Source organism: Leopardus geoffroyi, chromosome C2 (genome assembly GCF_018350155.1).
Source record: "Leopardus geoffroyi isolate Oge1 chromosome C2, O.geoffroyi_Oge1_pat1.0, whole genome shotgun sequence".
In the NCBI taxonomy this organism is placed as follows: domain Eukaryota; kingdom Metazoa; phylum Chordata; class Mammalia; order Carnivora; family Felidae; genus Leopardus; species Leopardus geoffroyi.
In genome coordinates, this window is record NC_059333.1 from 151,957,359 (window position 1) to 151,981,170 (window position 23,812).

General features: G+C 56.6%; 3 protein-coding genes across 13 annotated transcripts in view; 1 reads left to right on the plus strand and 2 right to left on the minus strand.

Moving 5' to 3' along the window:
- The window catches only part of TTC21A (tetratricopeptide repeat domain 21A), a 34,821-nt gene extending 31,225 nt beyond the window's left edge, over positions 1-3,596 (minus strand). For 3 of the 5 annotated variants that reach the window (XM_045436501.1, XM_045436500.1, XM_045436499.1), the window contains exons 1-4: positions 3,360-3,596; positions 1,944-2,073; positions 1,299-1,409; positions 483-649 (exon numbers count right to left, since the gene is read on the minus strand). In XM_045436501.1, coding sequence (XP_045292457.1) covers positions 483-649; positions 1,299-1,409; positions 1,944-2,073; positions 3,360-3,386 — 435 coding nt within the window. In that variant the 5' untranslated portion in view covers positions 3,387-3,596. Of the gene's footprint in view, positions 1-482; positions 650-1,298; positions 1,410-1,943; positions 2,074-3,359 lie in introns of those variants that run through there. The other 2 variants (XM_045436502.1, XM_045436503.1) reach the window with 2 other exon arrangements.
- GORASP1 (golgi reassembly stacking protein 1) lies at positions 3,571-14,073 on the plus strand. Of its 5 annotated transcripts, none has more exons than XM_045436515.1 (9): positions 3,571-3,700; positions 7,366-7,446; positions 8,000-8,203; positions 9,435-9,521; positions 9,671-9,801; positions 10,032-10,224; positions 10,964-11,114; positions 11,570-11,722; positions 11,960-14,073. In XM_045436515.1, the coding sequence occupies exons 1-9, from the start codon at positions 3,638-3,640 to the stop codon at positions 12,220-12,222; spliced, it is 1,326 nt and encodes a 441-aa protein (XP_045292471.1). In that variant the 5' UTR covers positions 3,571-3,637; the 3' UTR covers positions 12,223-14,073. The 5 variants fall into 5 exon arrangements, with proteins under 5 accessions (XP_045292471.1, XP_045292473.1, XP_045292470.1 ...); XM_045436514.1 differs by having other exon boundaries at positions 3,621-3,778; XM_045436519.1 differs by lacking the exon at positions 3,571-3,700 and adding an exon at positions 3,886-4,025.
- Position 14,074: 1 nt separating this feature from the next.
- Positions 14,075-23,812, minus strand: part of WDR48 (WD repeat domain 48) — a 44,067-nt gene continuing 34,329 nt past the window's right edge. For all 3 annotated transcript variants that reach the window (XM_045436505.1, XM_045436504.1, XM_045436506.1), the window contains 6 exons: positions 23,599-23,694; positions 21,293-21,398; positions 20,136-20,223; positions 18,105-18,181; positions 16,769-16,961; positions 14,075-16,101 (listed from right to left, as the gene is read on the minus strand). In XM_045436505.1, the coding sequence (XP_045292461.1) occupies positions 16,006-16,101; positions 16,769-16,961; positions 18,105-18,181; positions 20,136-20,223; positions 21,293-21,398; positions 23,599-23,694 (656 nt within the window). In that variant the 3' untranslated portion in view covers positions 14,075-16,005. The remainder of the gene's footprint in view (positions 16,102-16,768; positions 16,962-18,104; positions 18,182-20,135; positions 20,224-21,292; positions 21,399-23,598; positions 23,695-23,812) is intronic.

A 23,812-nucleotide genomic window follows, 5' to 3' on the forward strand; every position in this document is an offset into this window, starting at 1 on the left:
AGTACAGATCCCCCACGTGTGAGATCCCCCACGTGTGAGATCCACAGCATGTGAGATCCAATATATGACCTACCATATGGGCCGCCGCTGACGGCCAGCAGATCCCTGCAAGAAGGCAAGGTAGGCCCACGGTGGAGACCGCTCATCTAGTTTGCCAAAAGAACCAGGAAATCTGGCCTTTCAGGTAAAAACCTTTTGGTTTCTCAATGTCAGCAACTCATCCGAGATTTTAAAAACATACAGCACCGGCTACGGAACACCTGTCTGCAGATTAGATTCCGGACACGTGCCAGCGTGTACTCGGCTGACCCCTGAGACAACGTGGGCGGGGGCCCCTGTGAGACCCAGGGTCTCGTCCGTGCCCAGGTGCGGCCCTCTCCCAGTCCCCGGGGTGCCCCGGGGGGAGTAATGGTCACCCCAGGCTGATGCGTTTGGATGCTGCTTTCTGCAGCTGCTGCCCTCATGATGCCCGAGGCAGGTACCTCTCTGGGGCTGCTGGAAACTTTCAGCGTGCGGTCGATGTACTCCTTGGCCTTGTCACGGTGGCCCACGAGCCAGAGGAAGAGGCCGGCATAGTACAGGGCAGTTCCGCCGGCTGTCTTGCGGATTTCCTTCAGGCTGTTCTCCAGCTCCTGAACGGCTTCTCGGTCTGTGAATCCGAGAGGAGGGGGAGGGCAAGGCAGAGTGAGCAGGGCGGCCTGGCCCCGCGGGAGGCACTGAGGGCTCGGGGACCTCTCTGGCCGCTCTGAGCCTCCTCTAACACGCGGGAGACTCCAAGGAGCCCAGGCGCTGGAAACCCCAGGAGCCGCCCACGCCCGCCCTTGGCTTTGCTGGCTGAGATTTATCTTTTCTCCTCTGTGCCTGGCAGCTTGCTGAGCAGACAGACCAAACCGAATCGCCTACCTCAGGCCCACAGTCCATCCTGGGAGGGGACATCGTGGTTCGTAGCGTCTTGGAATCTTTCCCTGCCTCTAGAGAGGTGGACATTAGGGGTGGGACTATTTACACCAACTCGATTCGCCCTCATCAAGATCTTGGCGAAGGAAAGAGGGTGTGTTCCCAACTCTTGGGAGCTGGAAGGAGGACCCCTCCCGCTGTCACCCTCTCTGCGCATGGCTCCCACTCAGTCGGGCCTGGGCACGGGTCTTCCTTGAGGCCCCTGGGGGAGGGAATGGAAGCCCCTCCTCACTGGCCAACAGCATGTGCTGTCATCGGGGCACGTATCTCCTGCGGCGGCCCTTGGGGGCTGCATCTCTGGAGCGGGCGGTCTCTGCCCCGCTGGGCACGGCCGCACTCACCGACAGCTGCACAGCACTTGTGAGCATAAATGAGGGCCATGATGGAGCAGAGGGACACGTCTGGGTGGTTCCGGATGCTCTCCAGGTTGCTGATGGCATCCTGGATGCGCTCTGCAAAGAAGAGCCCACGTGGTTACGTTCTGGGGCTCCAGGCCCAGAGGGCAGGACGCTCTGCAGCAGACACGTGGGAACCCGTCGCGGAGCTGACCCGAGACTTGGCACCACCTGGCTCCAGCCAGAATCATTGGGCTAACTGGTCCCAAACGTCCCCAGTGGCCCAAGTTCCCTGAAGGGGCTGTTGGTACCAGGGTTCAGGCTGCAAGGAGCGGCTGGAGGGCTTGGAGCTCAGAGGTACCTGTGAGTCCTCGCAGGCTGGGACTTCGGGCTGGGGGTCATTTCTGAAGAACGGCCTCAGGGCATTCCCAGCCAGCTGCCCAAGAGCCACAAATTACATGTATCCCCCTGCGCCCAAACTAGATACGGATCACACAGCCATCTGCGGATTAACCTGGGAGTCTAGCTATTGAGCGTAAGACCTCTTCCGTGGGAACGTGACTGGGGTGGAGGCAGGCATCCAGCCTGAGCCAGAGTGACAGTGCTGGGCTGGTGCCTGAGGTCGGGAGGCCGACACTGCCCAGTCCTTACCTTCTCTGAGGATCCCATAGGCTTTAAAGAACTGCAGTACGGGGTCATTGCTGAATTTGTCCAGGCCCAAGGCCGCAGCCTGATGCACGTGGTGGAAATACCGTTCTTGGCTGTAGTAAATGATCCCAGCCTGTGGGGAGGAAGTCACGGTTGCAACAGCCCCAGTCCCTTCTCTGTCTCGGTTCTGACCCACTTTCTCCCCCGCTCCCTGCTCCTCCTCTGTTCCGGAAAAGGAAGAGAGAAAGGACATTCAGGCCTCATTCTGTTCTTCCCCAGCCCCAAGAGCAACTCCATGCCATTCCCTAGGAAGGAGTCTGGAGGTGTTTGTGAATTATCCACAGATTATGGGTCAACGTGATGGAGAATTCAACTGAGGCTTTGTCTCAGGAAGGGAATAAGGGGAAAGAGAGAGGACAAATGATAAGAATGGTGACGCCACTCGTGAGAGGTGCAAGTTATTGTGGGTTAATCGCCTGTTGGGAACCGTATCTAGGGCTTTCCATCCATTATCCTATGCATTACTCTCTCCATAGCCTTCACAGTTAAAGAAGCTAAAGCCCATGCAGAGTGTAGCTTCACAAAGGTCATGCAGTAAGACGGGCTGAGATTTCAAAGTGAAGTCTCACTTCCCCTAAAGGTTGTGGGTACGGGGGTTGGGGAGAGATGTGGTTGGGTTGTAAACAGCCTCGTGGGCCATTTGAAAGAGCTCAGACATTATCCTCAGGGTAATAGGAAGCAGCTAGAATGGGTTTAAGGGGGAGGAGGGATGTGTTCATATGTGTGTTGGGGGGTGTGTGTGCGCGCGGATGGATGAGCAGTGGCTCTGGTGCAGGGGCTGCTCGTGAAGAGAGGTGAAGCAGAGAACTATGTGGGGTGGGGGTGGGGGTGGGGGGACTGTTCCAGGTGCCTGGGGAGGGACGGTGGTGATTCTGGACTAGGAGATAAAAAGCAGTGGGCGATGTCAGGAGGCATGCAGGAGCTGACATTTCCTGCTGATTAGAAAGGACCTGAGATGGGTTACAGTTAAGGCTGCAGAATGAAACAGCGGTGCCATAACTGAGATGGGGGACACAGAAGAGGCAGAGGCAGGGGAGAGGGAGATGATGGCAAGATGACAGAGATGGGTTCAGGATACTTTGGTTTGGTGGAACTCGAGGACAGGATTGGGTGGGGATACCGATTTGGGGCTTAGGGTGCACAGAGAACACCAGAGAAAAAAAGATGCGCTCGCCAGGAACAGTGGGGCCAGAGGGGGCCAGGCCCTTCGTTAGCGGCCGGCGCAGGGAGCGAAAGGCGGGTAAAAGGCGCAGCAGGAAGGGTCGGAGAGGTGGCAGGAGAGCAGCCGGGCGCGAGGGTCTCGGGGCCAGAGGAGGAGAGTCCCGAAGGGCAAGGCTGGGCAGCGCTCGGGCCACGCACCATAAGGGACGAGTAGCTGGTGCTCATCTCCGGCGCTCGCGGCTCCGAGCCCGGCTCAGGGGGCGTCGCGCTGAGCCGGATTCCGGAGTCAGGGTCCTGGGCACGCCTCTCGCGGCCGGAAGTTGGAAGAGCGCGTCCCTGGAAACGGAGGGGGCGGGCCGGTTGCCTAGGGCGTCAGAATCTGGGGTGGGAGGGGCAGGCGCCCACGTGACAAGGCGCGGGGAATCGAGCGCCGAGACAGGCGGTGCGCGCTGGTGGCGCCGGGCCGGGCCGCCGCCATGGGCCTGGGCGCCAGCGCCGAGCAGCCCGCGGGCGGTGCCGAGGGCTTCCACCTGCACGGGGTGAGTCGCCCCCGCGGCGCCGGTGACCTTGGCTGGGCGCCCGCACGGAAGCGACGGGACGCTTATCGGCGGCCCGAGGTCGGCAGCGGCGGGGTCTCGGCCCCCGAGGGGCCGCCGGGTGGTGTCGGTGGGGGCGGGAGCGGGATGTGCCTCCTTCCCGGTGGGAGCCTCCTCCGGGAGGCGGCGCCGCGGCCCTCCGGCCCCCGGCCTGTCTGCGGCCGCGGTCGGCCCGGCGCCGGCCCCGGCCCCGAGTGCCAGCCAAGCAGGAAGCGGGAGCGTTTCCTGGTCCCGGAGTGGCACTTCGCCCGGATGAAGATTGCACCAGGTTCAGCCGGGAGGCACTTGTGCACTTAGGTCCTATTTGCGGTCGCCTCCGGGCTGGGCCTGGGGAGAGAGCCAGCGACACTGATGACGCTAGCTCGCCGCCCTCGGGTTCAGGGAGTCGGGGTGGCCGAGAGGACGCCGACTGCCAGGGAGCCGGCCGGCCCGTGCGCCGCCGTCATGGGGTCGACAGGCCTCGGGTCGGGGGCTCGAGGGGCAGCGCGAACCAGCCAGGGAGAGCCAGGAGAATGGCGCAGAGGGCACGGGGAGAGCGCTGGCAGCAGGGGAGGGACCTCGGGTGAAACCCGCGGAGAGGCGCGACCGAGAAAGTCGTCTTGGTGCTGCGACCAGGAGGTCTGGACTGGCAGTTCTGGGCAAAGCGAAGACGGAGTGGGGTTCCTCGAGTCTGAAGAGGAGGAGAGGGGCCAGCAGCCAGATGGAGAGTTGGGGTGACAATGTGTACCCCGGAGAAGGAGGGCTGGGACAGGAGGGTCTCTGACCCCAGAGCGCAGTGGGTAAGGACCCTGTGTTTTCCCTTGGGCACCGTGGATAGATGCAGGGCTGAGTGTAGGCAGGGCGTGTCTGTATCGTGGTGGGAGGCTCTGTTAACAACCGCAAGAGGGGAGGGCTAGAGGAGGGTTTTCCTAAAAGGAAAGCCAGGCGGGCTTCAGGATTCTGCCTGGGTGATGGGCTTTCTCTGGTTGGCATCACGGTGAGGCCCCTGACGGAAAAGGTGGACGTTGGGATGCATCCAGGAGAGTTTTGCAACAGGTTGATGGAAAGGGAAGGAACTGAGGATTTGGCAAGAGGGAGGGGTGGGGCGATGGGGGCAGTGAAGACAGGAGGGGCCTGCTGGAGAGGGCAGAGTGGAGAGGTCAAAGGACTGGAGGTCTTCCATTCCCCCAAACGGACATTTGTAAGCACCTGCTCTGGCAGGCGGAGTTTGGGGTGCCAGAGATAAAGCAGGGGACAGAACAGACGTTGTCCCTGTTCTCATGGAGCTTACATTTGGTTGCTGGCCCTGAGAGGAGGCAGGCACAGACAAAACAGATCTCCACGGTAAGTGGAGATCGCTGCTGGGGTGGAGGATAAAGCCGAGGAAGTGACAGATGGGTCAGGACAGGCCGCTCATCAAAGCACCTCGGAAGGAAGGAGTGGGCAGCACAGATACTTGGTGGAAGAAAGAGCCTTCTGGGCAGAGGGAGGCCCTGACCTGAGGTGGGCTGGGCTTGTTGTGTTGAGGAAGTGCATGGACGGGGTGGCCCCTGTAAGGAGGGCAGCGGTAAAGGATGAGGCCGGATTATATTGGGCCTGGCATGTTGTCCTGAAGGTCTAGGATTTTATTCTGCCCTGTGGAGCCATCGGGACGTTTTACGTGGAGGTGTGACATTTCCCGCTAACCTCTTTTTTTTCTAATGTTTATTTATTTGTGTGTGAGAGAGAGAGGGAGACAGAGGATCTGAAGTGGGCTCTGATCCCTACGCGGGGCTCGAACTCGCAAACCATGAGATCACGACCTGAGCCACAGTCAGATGCGTAACCGACTGGGCCACCCAGGTGCCCTTTACTAACGTTTCTTTAAAAATGGAGGACGCGTGTGCCGCCCTCTGTCAATATTGGCGTCCTCACCGTGTGCCAGGCGCGTTGGAGAAGACCCTGCCCTCGGCGAGCTTAGAGCCACGGAGGGTTCCCAGGCACTGGTTGTTACAGGATGGTGGAACAGAGCTGGCTCTGTCTGGGTTGCATTTCCTGGGGCTTCCCCTCTTCTGTAAGTCGGTATGAGTTTAAGGGTTAAATGCAAGGTAGAGCAGGTGTCACGGTCCCCTGGCACAGAGCCTGTCCTCAGCAAGGGTAAGCTGCCGTCACTGTTAATTACATTAGGTCCCCTGCTGGGGGACACAGTGGAAAGTGTTACAAAAGCACACCCGGTGGGGCTGTGGGGCGGGGGTGATGAGAGCCCCCCCCCCCCTCAGGGAGAGTGGGACTGAGGGCAGCGCTTGCTGCTGGAGTGGGGGTGCAGGAGTGGGGGTGCTGCGGCAGCGGCATAGATTATTAGTCCCGTAGAGCCACAGTGGGTGATGGCAGAGCCCAGGGCGAAGGCAGTGGAGTACAGCCAGAGAACAAGGTCACAGCCGAGGCTGAGTAGAGGTGCAGGAGGCAGCTGGGAGAGGGGCCAGCTGGGATTGGAGTCGGTTCCTGAGCTCACTGTCATGGGAAACCATGGCAGCTTTGGGAGGTGGTGAGCAGAGGCCCAGCTGGTGGTGTCGCAGCCAGGAGGGGTTCCTAATTCCAGGGCCGAATTAGCTTTGATCCAGAGGCTCAGTGTGAGCTCTCCTTCAGCTGGGGGGATCCAAGACTCTAGGGGCTGGTGGGTAGTCGAAGCCACAGGGTCTTTCCATTGTGGAGGCCACAGGAGCCGAGTGTCCTCTGGGCTGATGCCTGACCAGCAGGACATCAAGTGCTCACAGCCAAAGGCCTGAGGGTGTGGGTGGGGGGGGGGGCCCACCGCAGGGTCCAGCCCCGGGTATAAAGCCTGCATTGTTTGAGCAAGGCTCTGTAAATGGGGCCTTTGAGATGGATTTCTACCCCAGCTGGGAGGCCTGGTTGTTGTGTGTTTGCAGCCAGCAGTGAGTTCCGGGAGGACAGGGCAGGGGGCCCCCCCTGGGCTAGGAGTGGCTCCTGGGGGATCTGTGTACCTATCGTGCAGTGGGGACTAGGCTGTGAGGCCGGGATCTGACTCTGCTCACTGGGCGCCCTGCTCAGGCTCATCCCTTGGGGCAGTCCCTCGGTCTGCTTCCCTCAGCCACACTCCTCAGCCGCTGCCACGCCTCCTCGGCTGGTCTTGGGTCTGCCACCACAGGGTCCGGGGCCCTCTGGGATCTGGCCACAGGCTGCTTTCCCCCTCTTTCTGAGCACAACCCTGGTTCCGTCCTGGGACCCTCCCTTCCTGTCCACATCTAAATCTTTCTGGTAAACTCTTCGGCTTCCCTGTCTCCTAAGCCTCCCCACAGGCCTGTGCCACCCTGTGTCTCTGTGGCCTTCTAGAAGCCCCCAGGGCTGTCCTGAGCTCTCCTAGGAGGCCTGTCTGGAAGCATGCTGTGCGGATCATGATCAGACAAGAGTCATTTCCTATAGAGGAAAATTTGTGCCCCGGAAGGCCGCAAGAGAGGATTGAGTTACCTCGACCGTGCCCATGTGTGGCCTGCTTGGAACAGTTCGTGCAGTGCATGTGTCCCTGCTGGGACACAGGGATCCGTGATGCGTGGCCTCTGAAATTGGGGGCTGGGGCTTTCTGGGAGAGGCACGGGGTTGGGGTGGTGACGGTGGCCTCTGCTGTGGGACAGGTACAGGAGAACTCCCCAGCCCAGCAGGCAGGCCTGGAGCCCTACTTTGACTTCATCATCACCATCGGGCACTCAAGGCTGGTGAGGCTCCACCATGCGATGTCTGTCTGCCTTGCTTGTGTGTGTGTGTCTGTCTCCCTCCTGTCCCACGGCAGGCCCCATCCTGCTCTGCCTCCCTTTTCTTCTGGAGGGAGGCCCAACCCACCTCTCCTTCTCCAGGCCTCTACTTAGCCTCACTGGGGCTCTCCCAGGGCTTTGCTCCTAAGCTTTCCGGGAGGAGGCGAGGGGGCTCTTGGAGCTGCCTTTCGGGGCCTGAGAGGTGTGAAGGCTCTGGCCGAGGGGCGCCTCGTAGAGGGGCAGTCCTGCCACGCTCTGGACCACTTTGTTGTGTTTCCCAGGGGCTGAGGGAGGCAGGTTTAGTGGTGCCTGGGGGCACCCTGTGGGGGCTGCAGGGGTCGCCGGCCCAGAGCCCGCCGTGGCCCATGCCCTCGCCGGGTCCTGCCGGGGCCGCTGGCCGCCCAGGCCCTTCCTCATCTCAGACCCAGACAGGTCCGAGGGGCCCCGACCCGGGGGTGGGGGTGGGGGGTGGGGGGTGGGGGGTGGGGCCCCGGCGTCAGCCCCACCCCCCCTGCAGAACAAGGAGAACGACACGCTCAAGGCCCTGCTGAAGGCCAACGTGGAGAAGCCCGTGAAGCTGGAGGTGTTCAATATGAAGACCATGAAGGTGCGCGAGGTGGAGGTGGTGCCCAGCAACATGTGGGGCGGCCAGGGCCTGCTGGGAGCCAGCGTGCGCTTCTGCAGCTTCCGGAGGGCCAGCGAGCACGTGTGGCATGTGCTGGTGAGTGGGCCCAGGGTGGGCGTGCGGGGGAGGTGGTGCCCGCGCGCAGGAGGAGGCGGGGGCGGGGGGAAGGGCAGGGGGTGGGGGTGGGGGCAACCGGGAGAGGCCAGCAGCCAGTGCTTCTCTGTTAGAGGAGTCCCGGAGGTCAGCTCCTCGTCACCCCGCTTGTGAGCCAGGTGACTCTGGGCACGTTCCTACCCCCGAAACCTTGGTTTCTTGTTCTGAGAGGCGGGGTACCGTCTCCTGGAGGGGTGCTCGTGCTGCCAGAAGGCGGGCGCCCTTGGTAGCGTCTCTTCCGGTCCACTCGGTGGTCTGCCGGAATCTCGTCTTTGCTGGCAGGTCCCCTGCTTTAGGCCCCCTCGGGCCTTGGCTTGCTGCCTGGGGGGCTGGGTCTTGACGAATCTCAGCGACTGAGCTGTCACAGGTGTTGCTGTTAAGGTCTGTTGGCAGACACACACGTGCGTTCCCTGGTGGTGCCCACGTCCTCGAAGGAGTCCTGCAGCTTGGTGGGCGGAGGGCTTCCTGAGCTGGCAGTGGACTGATCCGATTTGTGGCCTCCACTGTCGCTTACTGGCTTCTCGTGGGAGGCTTCTCCGTCTTTCAGCCTCCCTCGGTTGGTCCAGGAGCGCAGTGGGGGTGACGACGTGGTAATCCCTTTGCATTTCCCCCGGGGGCGACTGGGAGATTAGGAATAGTAGACATTCCCCCCCCCAGGGAGAAAACAATCCTCGGACCCAGTCCTGCTCACTGCCTCTGCCTCCAGCCCCTCCGCAGGGGTCTCCAGCCGCAGGCCCGCAGCAGGAACCACGCAGTTGGCACTTACTACGGGCCGACGTGTGGTTTTCATTGTTCGTGTGTGTTCTATTTTTAATCTTCTCGGCAACCCTGAGGTTGCCCGTGGGGAAGGACTGCGTATCCTACTTTTAACTGTGGGGAAACTGATGCTAAGGGGTTAAGTATTTGTCCACAGTCGCTGGCTCGGGGTTGGCGGAGTCAGGAGTTAACCCAGGTCAGATCGCAGGGCTCAGGGCCCTGAGCGGCGCCTCGGTGCTGCCCTCTGCTGGACAGCCTGCGGAAATTAGGGGGTGGAGTAGGAGGGTCTGGGCTTGAGGTCCTGCAGGGCCTGGGGACAGGACAGAAGTCCCACTGAGTACCTGGAGAGGCAGGCCCCTCCATCCTCCCCGCCCCCAGCTCCAGGAGCAAGACAGGCAGTTGGTGCTTCTTTCCGCAGGAAGTGGAACCCTCTTCACCCGCCTCCCTTGCCGGCCTGCGCCCCTACACAGACTATGTAGTTGGCTCAGACCAGATCCTCCAGGAGGTGAGCAGGATTTGGCTTGCCCTCCCCGGGTCCCTGAAGGCTGTCGCCGCCGGTGTGGAGATGGGTGCTGGCCGCAGGGTGGGCCTCGTTTTGTTGGGGCCTCCGATTCCTGTGCCGGGAGCAGGGCTCAGGCGCTGGCTTTGTCGTAGTCCGAGGACTTCTTCACACTCATCGAGTCCCACGAGGGGAAGCCCTTGAAGCTGATGGTTTACAACTGCGAGTCGGACTCCTGCCGGGAGGTGACTGTAACTCCCAACGCAGCCTGGGGTGGAGAGGGCAGGTACTTGCTCAGTGGGAGGGCTGCGGGGCGGGACCTGGCCGCTGGCCGTGGATCAGAATCGCACAGGGGGGGTGTGGAGGCTGGGCTCTGGGTGCAGAGATGCTGAGGATGAACACAGGGCTGGGAGGCGCCCTTTTTGCTCTTCCACTGCCAGTTGTGGGGTGGGGTTGGCGGATCTAGGACCAACTAGGGGACCACCCCTCGGATTGACTGTTTCTGGACTTTGGCAGTCTGGGGTGTGGCATCGGCTATGGGTATCTGCACCGGATCCCAACCCAGCCCTCCAGCCACCACAAGAAGCCACCTGGTGCCCCGCCGCCTGATGCCCCGCCACCTGATGCCCCGCCACCTGGACCCACCCCCCAGGACTCTCCTGCCCCTCCTCGCCCAGAGACCGGCTCCAGGCAGGGTGACTACATGGAGGTGCGTGGGGGGCATCTGCCAGTGGGGGGACCTTCCTGTGGGCAGAGGGACCTGCCACCTGGGAAAAGAGGACTCTGGCATTGCCGGGGGCCTGTTTGTGGAGCTCTGGGGAGGACCTTTTGCTTCTGGGACCTAGTGGAAGCGGACGGTCCCGTCCTGGGACAGTGAAGCCCACTTGGGGTCTCCTGCCACTTGGGTCTGGAGGTGAGAGTAACGGCAAGGCACTAGTTGCCATTTTCATTTGAAACTGAGGCTCGGAGGTGGGCATAGCCTCGTCCTGTGCCTCGGGGAGTCTGGTAACGTCGGGTCAGAGGCCGGGCTCGCGGAACCCGGGCTGGGCGGGTGTCTGGCCGAGTCCGTAGGAGAGCGCCGGACCTGCCTTCTCGGCTGTTGGAAGAGGCACCGGGCTGGTGCCTGGGGTCTGTGCCGGGGGGGCATGCAAGGATCGCTCCCAGGCACGCTGGAGTTCAGGGAGGGCCTTCTCTTCTGGCGGGTCATGGGAGGACCCGGCCGGGTGGACACCAGGGGCTCCTCCTGTCAGCGCTGCGGGAGAGGCCACACACCAGGCCCCTCGTGCCCAACTTCAGATCACCTGGACGGGGAGGGGGCAGGTCATCGAGGCTGTCTGCGCCTTCAAGCGGAGCGCTGATCCCCCGGCAAGCGTGGGCCGGGAGTTAGGGTGGACTGTGTGACCTGAAATGCCCCCACCCTGTTCCCTCCTCGCCCCTGGCCCCCGCAGGCCCTGCTGCAGGCACCCGGCTCCTCCTTGGAGGAACAGCTTTCTGAGCCTGGGAGTCCCAGCCGTGGTGCTCCAGACCTTGGGGGACTTGCACGTCCCATGGAGACTCCTCTTCAGCCTCCACCTCCAGTCCAGCGAGTCATGGACCCAGGTAGCGAGCGGGCCCCGGACGGCAGGCTCGGGGGCCTGCCACCCCTCGGTGCTGGAGTGGGCGTCGGGTTTAGGGCGAGGCTTTCGCCCCAGTGCCAAAACCTTCCCCGGACCTGTCGTCCTATGTCGTATATGTGAGGGTGGTCACAGGTGAGCCAGTGCCGTGTGCAGATGGGGGGACGGCAGAAGGGAAGTGGCCTGCTCAAGGCCACGCGGCACTCTGGGGACAGAGCAGGCAGGGTCTGGGCTCCCTGCCACAGTGCTATTCCCCTGAGGCCCAAACGCGGACTCTCTTCTTTCCTCGGCGGTAGGCAGTGGGGACCGCTTGGGGGTTGGGTGGGGGCGCCCCCACGGGCTGAGGACATTGCAGGTTTAGGCCGGGTCAGGTGCCCCAGGGTACTGGCCTTCCGGTGGTCGGGGTTTTGTGCTGGGAAAGACTCGCGCCCCTTCCTCTAGGCTTCCTGGACGTGTCGGGTATCTCCCTGTTGGACAGCAGCAATGCCAGCGTGTGGCCCAGCCTGCCGTCTCCCACGGAGCCGACCCCCACAGCCGTGACAGCCGCAGGGCCCGAGGACGTCTGCTCCAGCAGCGGTTCTCACGAGCGGGCTGGTGAGTGGCCGACGCCCACGGAAGCTTTCCGGGAAGGACCCTGGGCTGTCGGGAAGGCTGCCCCGAGTTTCTCAGCTGGGAGGGAGGCTGGCTTTGGGGTGAGATAGAGCCTCGTCAAGGCATTTGTACACCGGAGCCCCCCCTTCCCCATCACCACCTGGGCTGGGGGTTGGGGGTCAGAGGAGTGGCTGGCCCCGGGTCCCGCAGGCCTCCTGAGCCCCACCCTGTGTGTTTCAGGTGAGGCCACGTGGTCGGGGTCAGAGTTTGAGGTCTCCTTCCCGGACAGCCCAGGCCCCCAGGCCCAGCCAGACCACCTGCCTCAGCTAACCCTTCCCGACAGCCTCACCTTTACGGCCTCACCGGAAGACGGGCTGTCTGCTGAGCTGCTCGAAGCACAGGCCGAGGAGGAGCCGGCGAGCACAGAGAGCCCGGACTCGGAGGCGGAGGCTGAGGGGGCGGCCGGCCAGGCCCGGCTCTCTACCCCAGAAATAACGCCCTAGGCTGGGACGAGGCCCGGTGGCATTTCACGAGGCCTCGGTGTGGGGCAGCAGCTTGGGCCGTGCCATACGGCCCAGCCTCCGGCCCGGTGTGTCCAGCTTCCTGGGCTGCAGCCCCCAGTGACGTGCAGGGACTTTGGCAGGCAAGGGCTCTTGTGTCCGCTCGGACCCTACTGGTCTCGAAGAGATGACGTGTCGGCCTTAATTCTGCCCGACGGTCCTGGCTTTGGGGAATCGGGCACTTGAGAGTCTCAAACGAGTCCATTCGGGGCGGTAGGAGGCTGGGAGCGGCACCCAGGTTAAGTTCTGCAGGAGCTGGGGTGGGAGAGGAAAGGACTCTGCTGCTTGGGTGGGACAAAGCGAGTGGGTAGTAAGGGGAGGCCGTGGGCCTTGGCATCTTTAGGCCACGTACCCTTGAGTCCGGCGCTTCTCCCGCTCTGGTCGCTATGGCTGTCCGGGAGGCCACAGCATCCAGGCGGGGTCAGGGGTGCAGATGGGAGCGAAGGAGGAAGGGACGGGTGTGGAGTGTTTGCCTGGCACTTCATGGGGCTGGCCTTGACTCGGCCCGCACAGCTCAGCTGGCCCTGCGTGTACTGGAAGGCAGCCCCGTGCCTTGGGGACCCCTGGAGCCGCGATCACGGTCTCTTGGGTCACGTGCCCTCCTCTCCAAGCCACACTGCACAGGCCGTTCAGGCCGACATACGCCAGTCTCAGCTGGAGGAGAGAAGCGGTGAACGTGTCCACCTCTCCTGGGAGAGGAGGGGTGGAGACTCTAGGCCCTGCGGCAGAGACTCCCTTGATCTTGGATCATGACGTTTCTTCTTCCCCAGGGCCGACGCCCCTCAGACCCAGTGGTGCCTCCTGTCAGCTCCCAGACTTCTACAACCATCTCTTTTAAATACACAAGGCTTTGTCAGCCCCAGCAGTGAATAAAAATGACAGATTTAAGTTCACCATCCTAAGCAGACTCTTTCAAAGCGGGTCCTGACCGGACCTCTTTAGACACTGCTCCTGCTCCACGGGGGAAGGGGGGGGGGGGGCCTGGACGAGAGTGGGTAAGGGCCGCTCCGTTCTTCCCCACAGTTCGAGAGGAGGCTGCTCCCTCCGCCTCCAGGTGCCCTGAGAGGCTAACACGAGGTCTACTTGGCTCCTGCAGGCAGGGGAGGGCTCCATCCAGGAAGGGCCCCTCCCCTCCACGGAAGTGCTTCCTGACTTGGCTTCAGTCCTTCCCCTTCCTGCTTGCTGATTGCCACTTGGGCTGCCTCTGCCCTTGTCTTCTAGCTGCCACCCAGCGGGAGGTGCCACCTTTGCTGCTTGATGTGTAACGTCTGCACTTAACGGGCCCCAGGTTTCTGTTAGGCCCAAGGCCCACGGGACGGGGACTCTGCTCTGGGGGGCACAGGTCAAGTATACGGAGGGAGGGCCCCCGGTTAGCGAACACTTCAACTTCCTGGCACTGTGACAGCATTGAAAGCAAGCCCTTGTCAAACCTACCAGAGCAGCCGATACGCTGCAGAACGGAGACACCAGCGCCGGGGCTTGGTTCTTGGATGGTCTGGGAGCCCAGCGTCTGTCCGCCTGCGGGAATCCGGGCAGCGGAACAGCATCACCACGGGACCGTTCTGAGAGCAGCTTCCCTGAACTGCAGCCTGGGAGTCTGGCCCACAGTGCCCTTCCCTTCAGAGCTGTGGCTCTTCCCTCCCTTTTACGCACTCCCCTCCTTAAACTGGGTGATAAAATGGGCGTTGATGCTGATTATTGTCAGGATAAACACTAAACACGGAACCAGAAGTTTCTCTGTAATCTGCTATGAAGGAAAGTGACAAGTGAAAGAAATAAATGTGTACTACACTTGAAATATTTTAACTAAAGCCTTTATTCTATACAACCGTGAAATACAGATTTTTACCCTTTTGGCATTGCAGGCTGTCAAATTTTCTGGAAACTATTACTGGTTTGACTGGAAGGAAAAAAAGAAGTAGAAGCATGCCGAGGGTCAGATGGATGACAGGAAGGGAGTGCAGCCGCCCCTCACGCCTCAGCACACAGGGCAAAACGGCCCAGCAAAACCCGTTCTGTGGCCCAAGGCCCCCTCCCGCAGACACAGCTGAGGGCTGGTAAATGAGCTGTGGGGTTTTTTGGTTGTTGTGTTTCTGTCATTAATTCACAACTATTGCTAAAAAATGTGCACCAAAAGTGCACCGTTGTATCCAACAGATAGAAAGGACTTTAAAAAAAGAAGCCGGTGGCTCTGTGCGTGAGGGGGAAAGACTCCTTGGGAACGTGGCACCTCTTTGCTGACTTCTTCAAAGTGCTGGAGGCAGTGACCTGTCCACTTTCCAAAGGAGCCTGACCGGCGGTGAGGGAGCCCCGTCTCTACGGTCGTGCAGGCAAGGGAATCTCAAATGGTCAGGTCTGGCCCCGGGGCCCATCAGCTGCCTCCAGCCGAGCCCGGGAAGAGGACAGGGAGGAAGAAAGACCTTCCCCGCCCTCCCCGGCCCCTGCTGCCGTGGGGACTGACCGCACACGAGAGGGGGAGGCGACCGGACCCGAATAAACTGCCCTCCGAAGGCACTTGTGCTTCTGGCTTCATACAGGAGGCTTGTCTTAAGTAGTTTTATGGGGTGGACCATTGTTCTGTGCTGAATACAAATGACCTTGGGGAGGATCCAAAGTATTTCTTCTTGCCAAAAGTTGAAGTGTTTATCCCCAATAAGTTATATTCTGTACAAGACTCAAAGGATTCTAGGAAAGCTTTAGATTGTTAGAAAGAACAGTGAAGAGAACTCTGGGTGCAGGTACCACACCACCGCCCTGCCTATGAAAACTCCGGAGGAACGAGTACGTGTACTCCCAGGACAGAGTATCCAGGCAGCTCACCAGGACACCAGGCGTTTTAGGTCACGTGTAAATGAAGCTACCGTTCCATCATGGTCTTGGGCTTTGATGGCATCACACTGTTCACCCAGAGCGAGAGCCTGTGGCGTCGCCTGGCTTTTGCCCATAAACAAAACTGGGCACCGTGAGGAGGAGTGAAAGCCGCACCTCCCTGCGGCCCGCGGCACCGCTGGGCACCGCGGGCACCGCGGGGCGCACTCCAGTCTGGCAGTCCGAGGGCTGCGGTCCGGCACCCGGAATCTCTACAGGTCTTCCTAAAAGAACGCATCTGAGATGCAGGGTTAAAACAAGCCCAAGAAGGAGAATTTATTTTGAAGTGGGCTGGCTCCTGAATTGTACAACAGCAAATTCCTATTAAAAATAACTGTCATAAGTGTGAGAACATTTGTTGTGTTTGTTTTTAATGACCAACTTGGAAAAAGCCTTCATAGGTGCTGCGTGGATGGAATGTACTCTCTTAGAAAAGCTACAGAGCGTGTGGGTTTGAAGTTGAAACACAGTGACAGAGGTGGCTCTACCGATGTGTCTCTAACAAGTGCTAACAGACAAAGATAAGGTCCTTTGAAACAAAAGGAGGAAGCCGAGTCTGTGCTGGCCTGTCGTCCGTTCTCTGTACATCTTGCAAGACACAGTCCTCTTCGGGGGCGGGGGGGGGGGGGTGTCCTGCTCTCACTCTCTGCCTCCCTGGGGACAGCTTAATCTACACATGGAGACTGGTTTCTATATTACATCTCGATTAGTCGCTTCAACTGAAAGAGAATCTCGGTCCATACCAAATCGGCCGCTAGAAGTCTTGCTCCCATTGGGGCTCGGCGGGCTTCCTAGGACTACTCTCGGGGCCACGGAGGAAGGTCGGTAAACGCATACCCAGGAGCGCCTGCCCGCCCTTCACGTGGACTTCTGGCGGTAATGGAGGGTGAGGTCGCCCCCGCTCTTCCAGATGAAGTGCTTCACCGTCCGGAGGTCCATGTTTGGATCTAGAACCTGAACGGCAAAAAGACAGGTCATGAAAAAGGTCAGAGCCTCTACTGCGTGATACCTAAGACCTTTATTGTGAACTCAGACTCTCAGCAGGCGACCCAGCTCGTCCCCACCTGCCGGCCTGCTCGTGCTGACACAGCCGCCGTGACGCGGACACAAACCGGGCCCCGAGAGACGTGCAGCTTGTGCGGCTGGGCCAGAAATCCCAACTCCAGCCGTTCCTCTGAGGAAGTGTCTCGAGTGCACCTTTACTTCAAACAGCTCCCCCCCGGGGCGCCACCCACCTCCGCTGCCACCCCACCTCCCCGGGGCGCCACCCACCCACCTCTCCACCCAGCACAGCAGGTGCTGCTCTGCGCACCGAGGCCAGCGGGTGTCCTTCTCTGGTCGGGGAAAGAAACAGCCACAGGCACATTCACATTTACCGTCTCTGTGTCCTTTTCCGGAGAACCTCCCCGGGGTAAATGGAAGCTTCAGGGTGGGCCGAAGAGCCCCTTCGGAAGGGGCCTCACCAGTAGGGGGGAGAGACCCAGCACTCCCTCCTCGGAGTCTCCTTAAAAGCAGAAGCACCCCCAAAGGCCACAGACGTGGGAAGCGTAATCGCACGACACCTGACTCTCTGAGCATCAGCACTAGAGAGAATGGGGCCGCGGTCCTCGAGTGCACTTACCTGGTCCTGGCACAAAAGTTCGATTTTCTCCTCTGCCAACACAGCAATATCCTCCTCTTTTTCCTGTTCCCCTGGCTTTTCGTTGTTAGAAGAGCTAGTGGTTTGCGACTCATTATCCAAGTTGATGATTTTCTCGTAAACGTGTTCCATTACTTTCCGGACTTGGAGCATGTCACTGGCGGAGAGTCTGTCTCTGCACAAAAAAAAAAAAAAAAAAAAAAGCAAGGGCAGAGTGTGACGTCAGGCAATCGCAGGACGTCGTCTTACATGCTCTTTGGTGTCCCCATTTGGTAAAGATAAAGCAAACCGCAGAAGCATAAACCAATAAATGTTTTCAGTCACTGCCTTCATCTATTTTAGAATTGCCAACATATTCTCTATAGTGTCCTCCTAAGACACAGATAGCGGGTAACTGAGATTAAATACACGTTAAGACTTACACACACATAAAGAACAGCCTTCCGGGTTTTATTCCCTTAAAGACTTTCCTAGCACAGCAGCAGACTGAATGCTCCTGGGAGGGAAGGCAGCCCCTGGTGATCACCCACAAGCCCAGCAGCCAGCCGGGTATCTCCAGATGGACGTCCTGCAGGAACCTCAAACTCTCCGTGTCCAAAACGACATTCATCAGCTTCCTCACTCCCAAACCTATTTCTGTATCACTGACGTCAGGTTGCCAACCCAAGCAGCTCAGGCTCAAACTCTGAAAGCCATCTTGAACGTCAGTCATTGGAAGTGGAATCTAGGACTCGCTTTAACATAATCCGGTGTGTGTGTGTGTGTGTGTGTGTGTGTGTAGGTGGGTGGGAGGGAGGGGAGGCAGAGACGAAGGAAAGTGTTCAGACATGTGTCAATAACCCTGAAGCTGTTTGACAGGATAACGGGGTTCATTCTAATCTCCTTTTCGTTATGTCTGGAAATTTCCCTAATAAAAGGTTTTTAAGTCTTGTTGAATACCTCTCTTTTGAAACTCTATCCATCCTTACATGTCCAGCTCAAATTCCATGTCCTTCAAGAAGCCTTTCCAGAAAGCTCCAGTCCCAAATCCATTTTTCCCTCTCTCCTCATTCCCCAAGTATCTGTGAAAGCAGTCTTTATATACAAAGTGTCCTAAACTATGCTGTGGCAAGAAAAAAATTCCAAGTCTTACTTTTTTGAACTTCTGTGGCCTACCACAGAGGTACTTGGTAAAGGGTAAATTGTGTAAACTTTCAGTATTATGAAACTAGCTTTAGATCTACAACATGTCTCCTTTGCTATAAGAGCAATCATAAAGAATAAAAAAATCTCTGGCAATTGATTAGATCCGGCATCACACGACACTACATTTACTTACTTTTTTAAGGTTTTTGCTCCCGAAGATGCGTGAGGTTGGAGGTAGAAAGGAATTTTGTTGAATTTGGGCATATTTTTCTGAAATATTAAAAGTAAAAAAGGCATAATCATTTCTATTAGCTGATGAGTGAAAATGAAGTCAATAAAAAACATGATTTACCAGTTAATAGTTATTTTACAATTCAAATGAACTTTCTAGGAAATTTATAGTAAGCTATCCAATCACCTAAGCCTAGTGAAAATGTATCCAGAAAAGTCTCGTGCTCAGTTTCGTAATAAAACGTATACAAGATAAATGATACGTCAGTGGCAGTGTGAAACTGCAGTATGGGTCTTCTCAAATAACAATTCAAGGTATTAAAGGGAAACAAATATTACTTGCTATTTAAAGCAAAATCTCAATTCCACAGTAACACATTGGGGCTGATACTTAAGGGCCCAAACAGAAAATTCAATGTCTGGAGAGAAACCCACAACATCCACTTCTGAGCAAAACCACACACTCTAGGCTGGTGAGGCCCATCATCTAGCTGGAAAGGTCACTGAGGTCCTCCAACTTTCTCTCCCTCTCACATCAGGTCTGAGGTTTTAATCAAGAGTGGAAACTTCAGCCAAACGCCTAGATGTCTACCATGAAGTGAACCACATACTCAGATGAAGGATAAAATTAACTGGTCATCTTTTCTCTGGGTATTACTCCCCTTCAAGCCTCCATGTCATATCCTGTCTGGGTGTCTCCTCTCAGGAATAAGCCACAGGCTGAACGTCAGCAATGCATCCCAGGTGAGTTTCATACTTAAAGAAAGTAGTGCTTATGGGGAGCTCGGACTCAGAGCTCAAGCAAGCATATAGCCAAGCAAGATGTGACACTCAGAGCCATGAAGATCAATCTGATTACATAAAAATTCAAACTTTTTGCCTGGTAAAAGACACCAACCACGAAAAAGTAATACTTCAACTGAGAGGCACAGATAATAGTCAAAGGGTGACTGTTCAATATGAAGAAGTCCTACAAATCAGGAAGACACACAAACGCCCCAACAGAAAAAGGAGTGAAGGATACAGAGGCAATTCACAGGAGAAGCACAAACAGCCAATACGAAAAGATGCCTAACCCCAGTACAGATGGAAACAAACAACCCAACCCACATTAAAACAAGGATATATTTGCCACCTTTTAGCAAAGACCGACGGTGTCGGTCAGTGTGGAAAAATGGGCACTCATGCACTGTTGGAGCCTCGGTGGGGGCAAATGGGCTGTATCGTAAAATTTAAAACATGCAGACCCTTGGATTCAGCAATTCCACTTCTAGGAATTTACCCAAAAAGTATACAAAGATACACGTACAAGGATGTTGATGGAAGCATTGTTTGTGATAGAAAACACTGGAAACAACCTTAACGTCCCTCAATCGGGGACCAGATAATTAATTATGGCACATTTATACAAAGACATACTATGTAATCATTAAAAAGGAATAACCCATATGACGTACAGACATGAAAAACCATCCAAGACATATTTTTAAGCAAAAAATAAAACCAAGTTGCAGAACAGAATGTATAAGATTTTGTGCAAAATAATGAACTGTGTGTGTGTATGTGTGTGTGTGTCTGTATCTACACACACACAGAGGCACCTACACACACACCTGGATAGTACCTGCTTGTGTACGCACAGAAAAAAGTCCTGAAGGTTGTGCATTAAACTACGAAAAGTTATCGCTCTAGGGAGAAGGACAGGAGTGGATGGAAGAAAGGGATGACTGGGAAAGAGGTGGGCGTTTCCCTTTATTCGTTTATTTTCTTTAATAAGCACATGACATGTTTATAACTCAATCCAACAGAGATATAAACTGACACGACTCATTACCAACTTCTTCCGCAGCCCTGGAGCTGCAGGGAAGCAGAGGGGGATTCCACTTGGAGCCTAGTTTTGACTCAAGTTTAGGACGGCACGGTCTAAAGCTGTTCTCATGCCTTCGTGATCTGGAAAGGACAAAAGGGCGAGGCAGGAGCGAAGGACACTTACATCCACAGTGATGTCAATGACCCATTGTGGCACTGTCTCATTAAGAAGCATCGACTCAGTCTCACCCCCGGAGTCTCGGCAGAGCAGCCTAAACACAACCCGTCAGGTAGTAAGTGACACAAGCAGCACAAATGACAACCCCCCGTCAGCAAACATTAGAGGGAGGGACCCTACGGAGCTCATTCCGGGCAACCCCCCCTTGACGGCAGCCAGGCGGCCTGACTCAGTCCGCCGGGAGGCAGAGCAGGGCCCCAGACCTCGAGGCCAGGCGCACACTAGCGCCGCTCCTCTGAGTCCTCGGGTGATGACAGGAACCCTGGGTGGAGGCAGAACAGCCCGGAAAGCTCACAGGCCCCCCCCCCCCCCCGCACCTGACCGGGGGGCGGGGCAGTTTTGGTAATGACCCTCGGAGGATTCTGAGCTCAAGGGCAACAGAAGCGTTCCTCTCACTTCTGGCCCAGAGGAGACTCTAGTGAGCTCCCCCGTGGCTCCAGCAGGGCCTCACTGGCAACCTGAGGGGAAGCTACTCCAGCTTCCCCGCGGGGCCTCACGAGGGACTGACCACCTTGCACCTCAGGCCGGGGCACCACCGAGCACGACGGTTCTCAGGAACAGCCCAGGCGGTCCTGCAGGGCCCAGCCCGAGGGAAGTGCCCTGCTCTGATGCTCTGAGCAGGGACACCTGGGGATTCCTGACCCCCCCAGTCACGCTGGCTTAAGTGAGAGAGGGGGAGAGCTTCCTGCAGAAACCACCAGAGAAGCTGCCTGAAAGCAAGGTCCCGACCTTACTTTCACACGAGAGGCTCAGCTCTCAGTTAGGATGGGGCCGACTGGCATCAGACACTGAATTATCGCACGGAGATGGAAAAGCTTCCGAATCACACCCATAAAAGTTAGTAATGAACAACTTATCATGTTTGGACGTGCCTGGCTGGCTCCGTCAGTAAAGCAAGCGACTCTTGATCTCGGGGTTGTGAGGCTGAGCCCCATGTTGGCGTGATCACTTTAAAAATAAAATCTTTAAAAATAATTAATTAATTGGCTAAAAAAAGTAAAATCTTAAAAAAAAAAAAACCCCGGTTCATCATGTTTGAGTCCGTATCTCTTAGCAAATGGGATGCTCTCTTCGGCAGGGTCTCCGACCTTCCTTACCCATACCTGAACAGTGTGCGTCCCCCAGCTTCACCAAAGATCACAGGAGTGTGGGGGGGGACTTGAAAATATCCATTTCCCTTCTGCACTCGGTTCTCCTGCTCCCCATTTACTAGGAAAAGATGCACATGGTGTCAGTATCCAGAGCTAGTGCTCAAAGGTAACATTTTGTTTCTACAGGCTTCAAACTGCCAAGCTTTTAAAGTTCAAAGTCTGAGAAGTCAGCCAGTCAGATAAAGGTACAAAACCAATCAAAGCTAAATTTCCACAAAGAATAAGGACGGCAACTTGGGGTGTACCTCATGGGAAATGACTGTATACTTTTAGGGAATTTTAATCGAAGACATTAACATCTGAGATTTGAAATAAAGAGCGAACCATCTACTTCAGCCACAGGGAAGTCTAGGGCAGCCTGTTGACAAATGGCGGTCCCCTGCTGTGCACGTGGGTAGAACACCAAGATCAGGAAAATTTCTGCGGCCAGAAACAAATTCATGTTTTAACGGCCGCCACAGCCGATGGCAGAGGTATTAGCGGAAAGTAAAACCCCCAAAGCAGCCCGAATCTTCTTGTTATGCCCTGCAGATTTCATCACCCTGCTTTCTTCGTAACCTTTTGACGAAGTGCGGTTGAGCCCCACTCCAGTGCCACCTTGTTCACAGAGACACCTCTGGTGAATCTGGAAGCCACGTCACCCTCTGACCCTACGGCACCTTCAGACCCTCTCCCACAGCACCCGACACCTCCCTGCGATCTCATAATGCTCTATCTGCTCTATCCAAGGAGCTTTCTGCCCTGCCGGAACGCCAGGCCCGAAAGGATGCGGTCCGTGCCCATTTATCTCTATCAACCCTGCCAGCAGCTCACGACAGGCCTCTGGACGCCTGAGCTGCTCACCGAGGGGCATCTACACGACTCTGGAGAGCCCACGGTGCTGGTGCCGATCACCACACGGGTGGAGCAAGCAGTGGTCTGGCTGCACGGTGGGTGGGCCCCGCCCCCGCCCTTACTACAGTAAGGGCAGTTTGATTTGAGGATGACCCGGATTCCCGCGACTCTTTCCTTACTCCCGCAGCCAAAGCCTGGACGCCAGTGGTGCAGACTGTCCTACTAGTTTTTGATCCTGATCGTCTACTTGGGCCTCTAGGGCATTCTAACTGTCACCCTGCAGGTGGAGAGGGACGGGCGTGGCTGGGAATGACACGCCCACAGCTACACAGCTGATAAATGCCAGAGCCCACACTGAGACCTGGCTTTTTCCACCCTCTGCTGAAGATCTTTCCGTTGAGTTTCTCTGGCTCAGAGTCCCCTGTACGATTCTGATGGGAAGGGGCGTGCACCAGATGACACAAAACAAAAGCCACCACGGGTGGGGTCGGCGCCCTCTGCGACAGGGATGTCAGAAGACTGGCTTGCAGAGAAGCATGCACAAGAGACCTTGCGCACAAGAGATTTAAACTGATTATGGATGAAACAGCCAGAACAAAGGCTCTGGCAGGAGGTCCTGGTCATTACTGGCCACCAGAAGTGGGCGCTCTTCAGCAGAATCTTCAGAGAATTCAGAGAATATTCAACAGAGTGAGCCCTCGGCAGGTAGGACTCAAGGATTCTTCAACTGGCTAACAGGTGACAAATGAGCTGTGAAATTGTTTTCTTTTTTTTCTCTTCATTCAATCAAACTGAATCGAAATTACAAACTCGAAACATGTTCTCCTCTACTGCCCAGAGAAAGTTATTGCCACTGTCTGAGGCACACATAACTTTTCAATGTCCTCAGTGACATTAATTCTTTACAAATACCCATTCGCTTATCCTGACACTTCTGGGTTGAAATTTGATTCTCTGAAACGTTTGGAGCCAAAACCAGGTAGATCATCAGACTAGGTAATGCCTCTGTTTCAGGCCGGCATGAATTATGACCAGGTAAGGACAGAAATGGCTTCCTGATGCAGCTAAGTAGCTAGCTCTGGAGGTGAGTCCAGCAGGACCACAGATGCTCTGAGGAACAGTCTTCTTTGGAAGAAGACTGCTAAGCCGCTTGCTTTTAAGGAGAAAGTCATTTGGATATATAGGGGTTTTTTTACCCATCTTGAGCAGCTTCACGGAAAGTGCTCTTGGAATCTCAAGTCAAGACCGGACGTTCTTTGATACGTGGAAGGGTGATAAACTGGGCACATCACAAGTATTTATTTTGTCACGATTTAGCAAATGCTTCCAAACATTTCTTAAACATCCTTAGAATAACAAACACTCCAAGCATCTTAAACTTCTGAGTAATTTTAAGTCAATTATTTGGATATAAAAACACGAACCATGGTTTACTTCATTTTCTTCTTCATCCATTGGATTCACATGTGTTCTAGGCCAATATTCTAGGAGTGCCTGCAGTAAAAGTCCTCCTAAGTTCACTGCAAAAGAGTTAAAATGAAAAGACATGGAAAAGGGAGTTATTCGTTTTCACCTAAAAACAGAGGGAAGGAAATAAAAATTGTTTCCACATATTCGGATGTTACATTCGTAACCCGA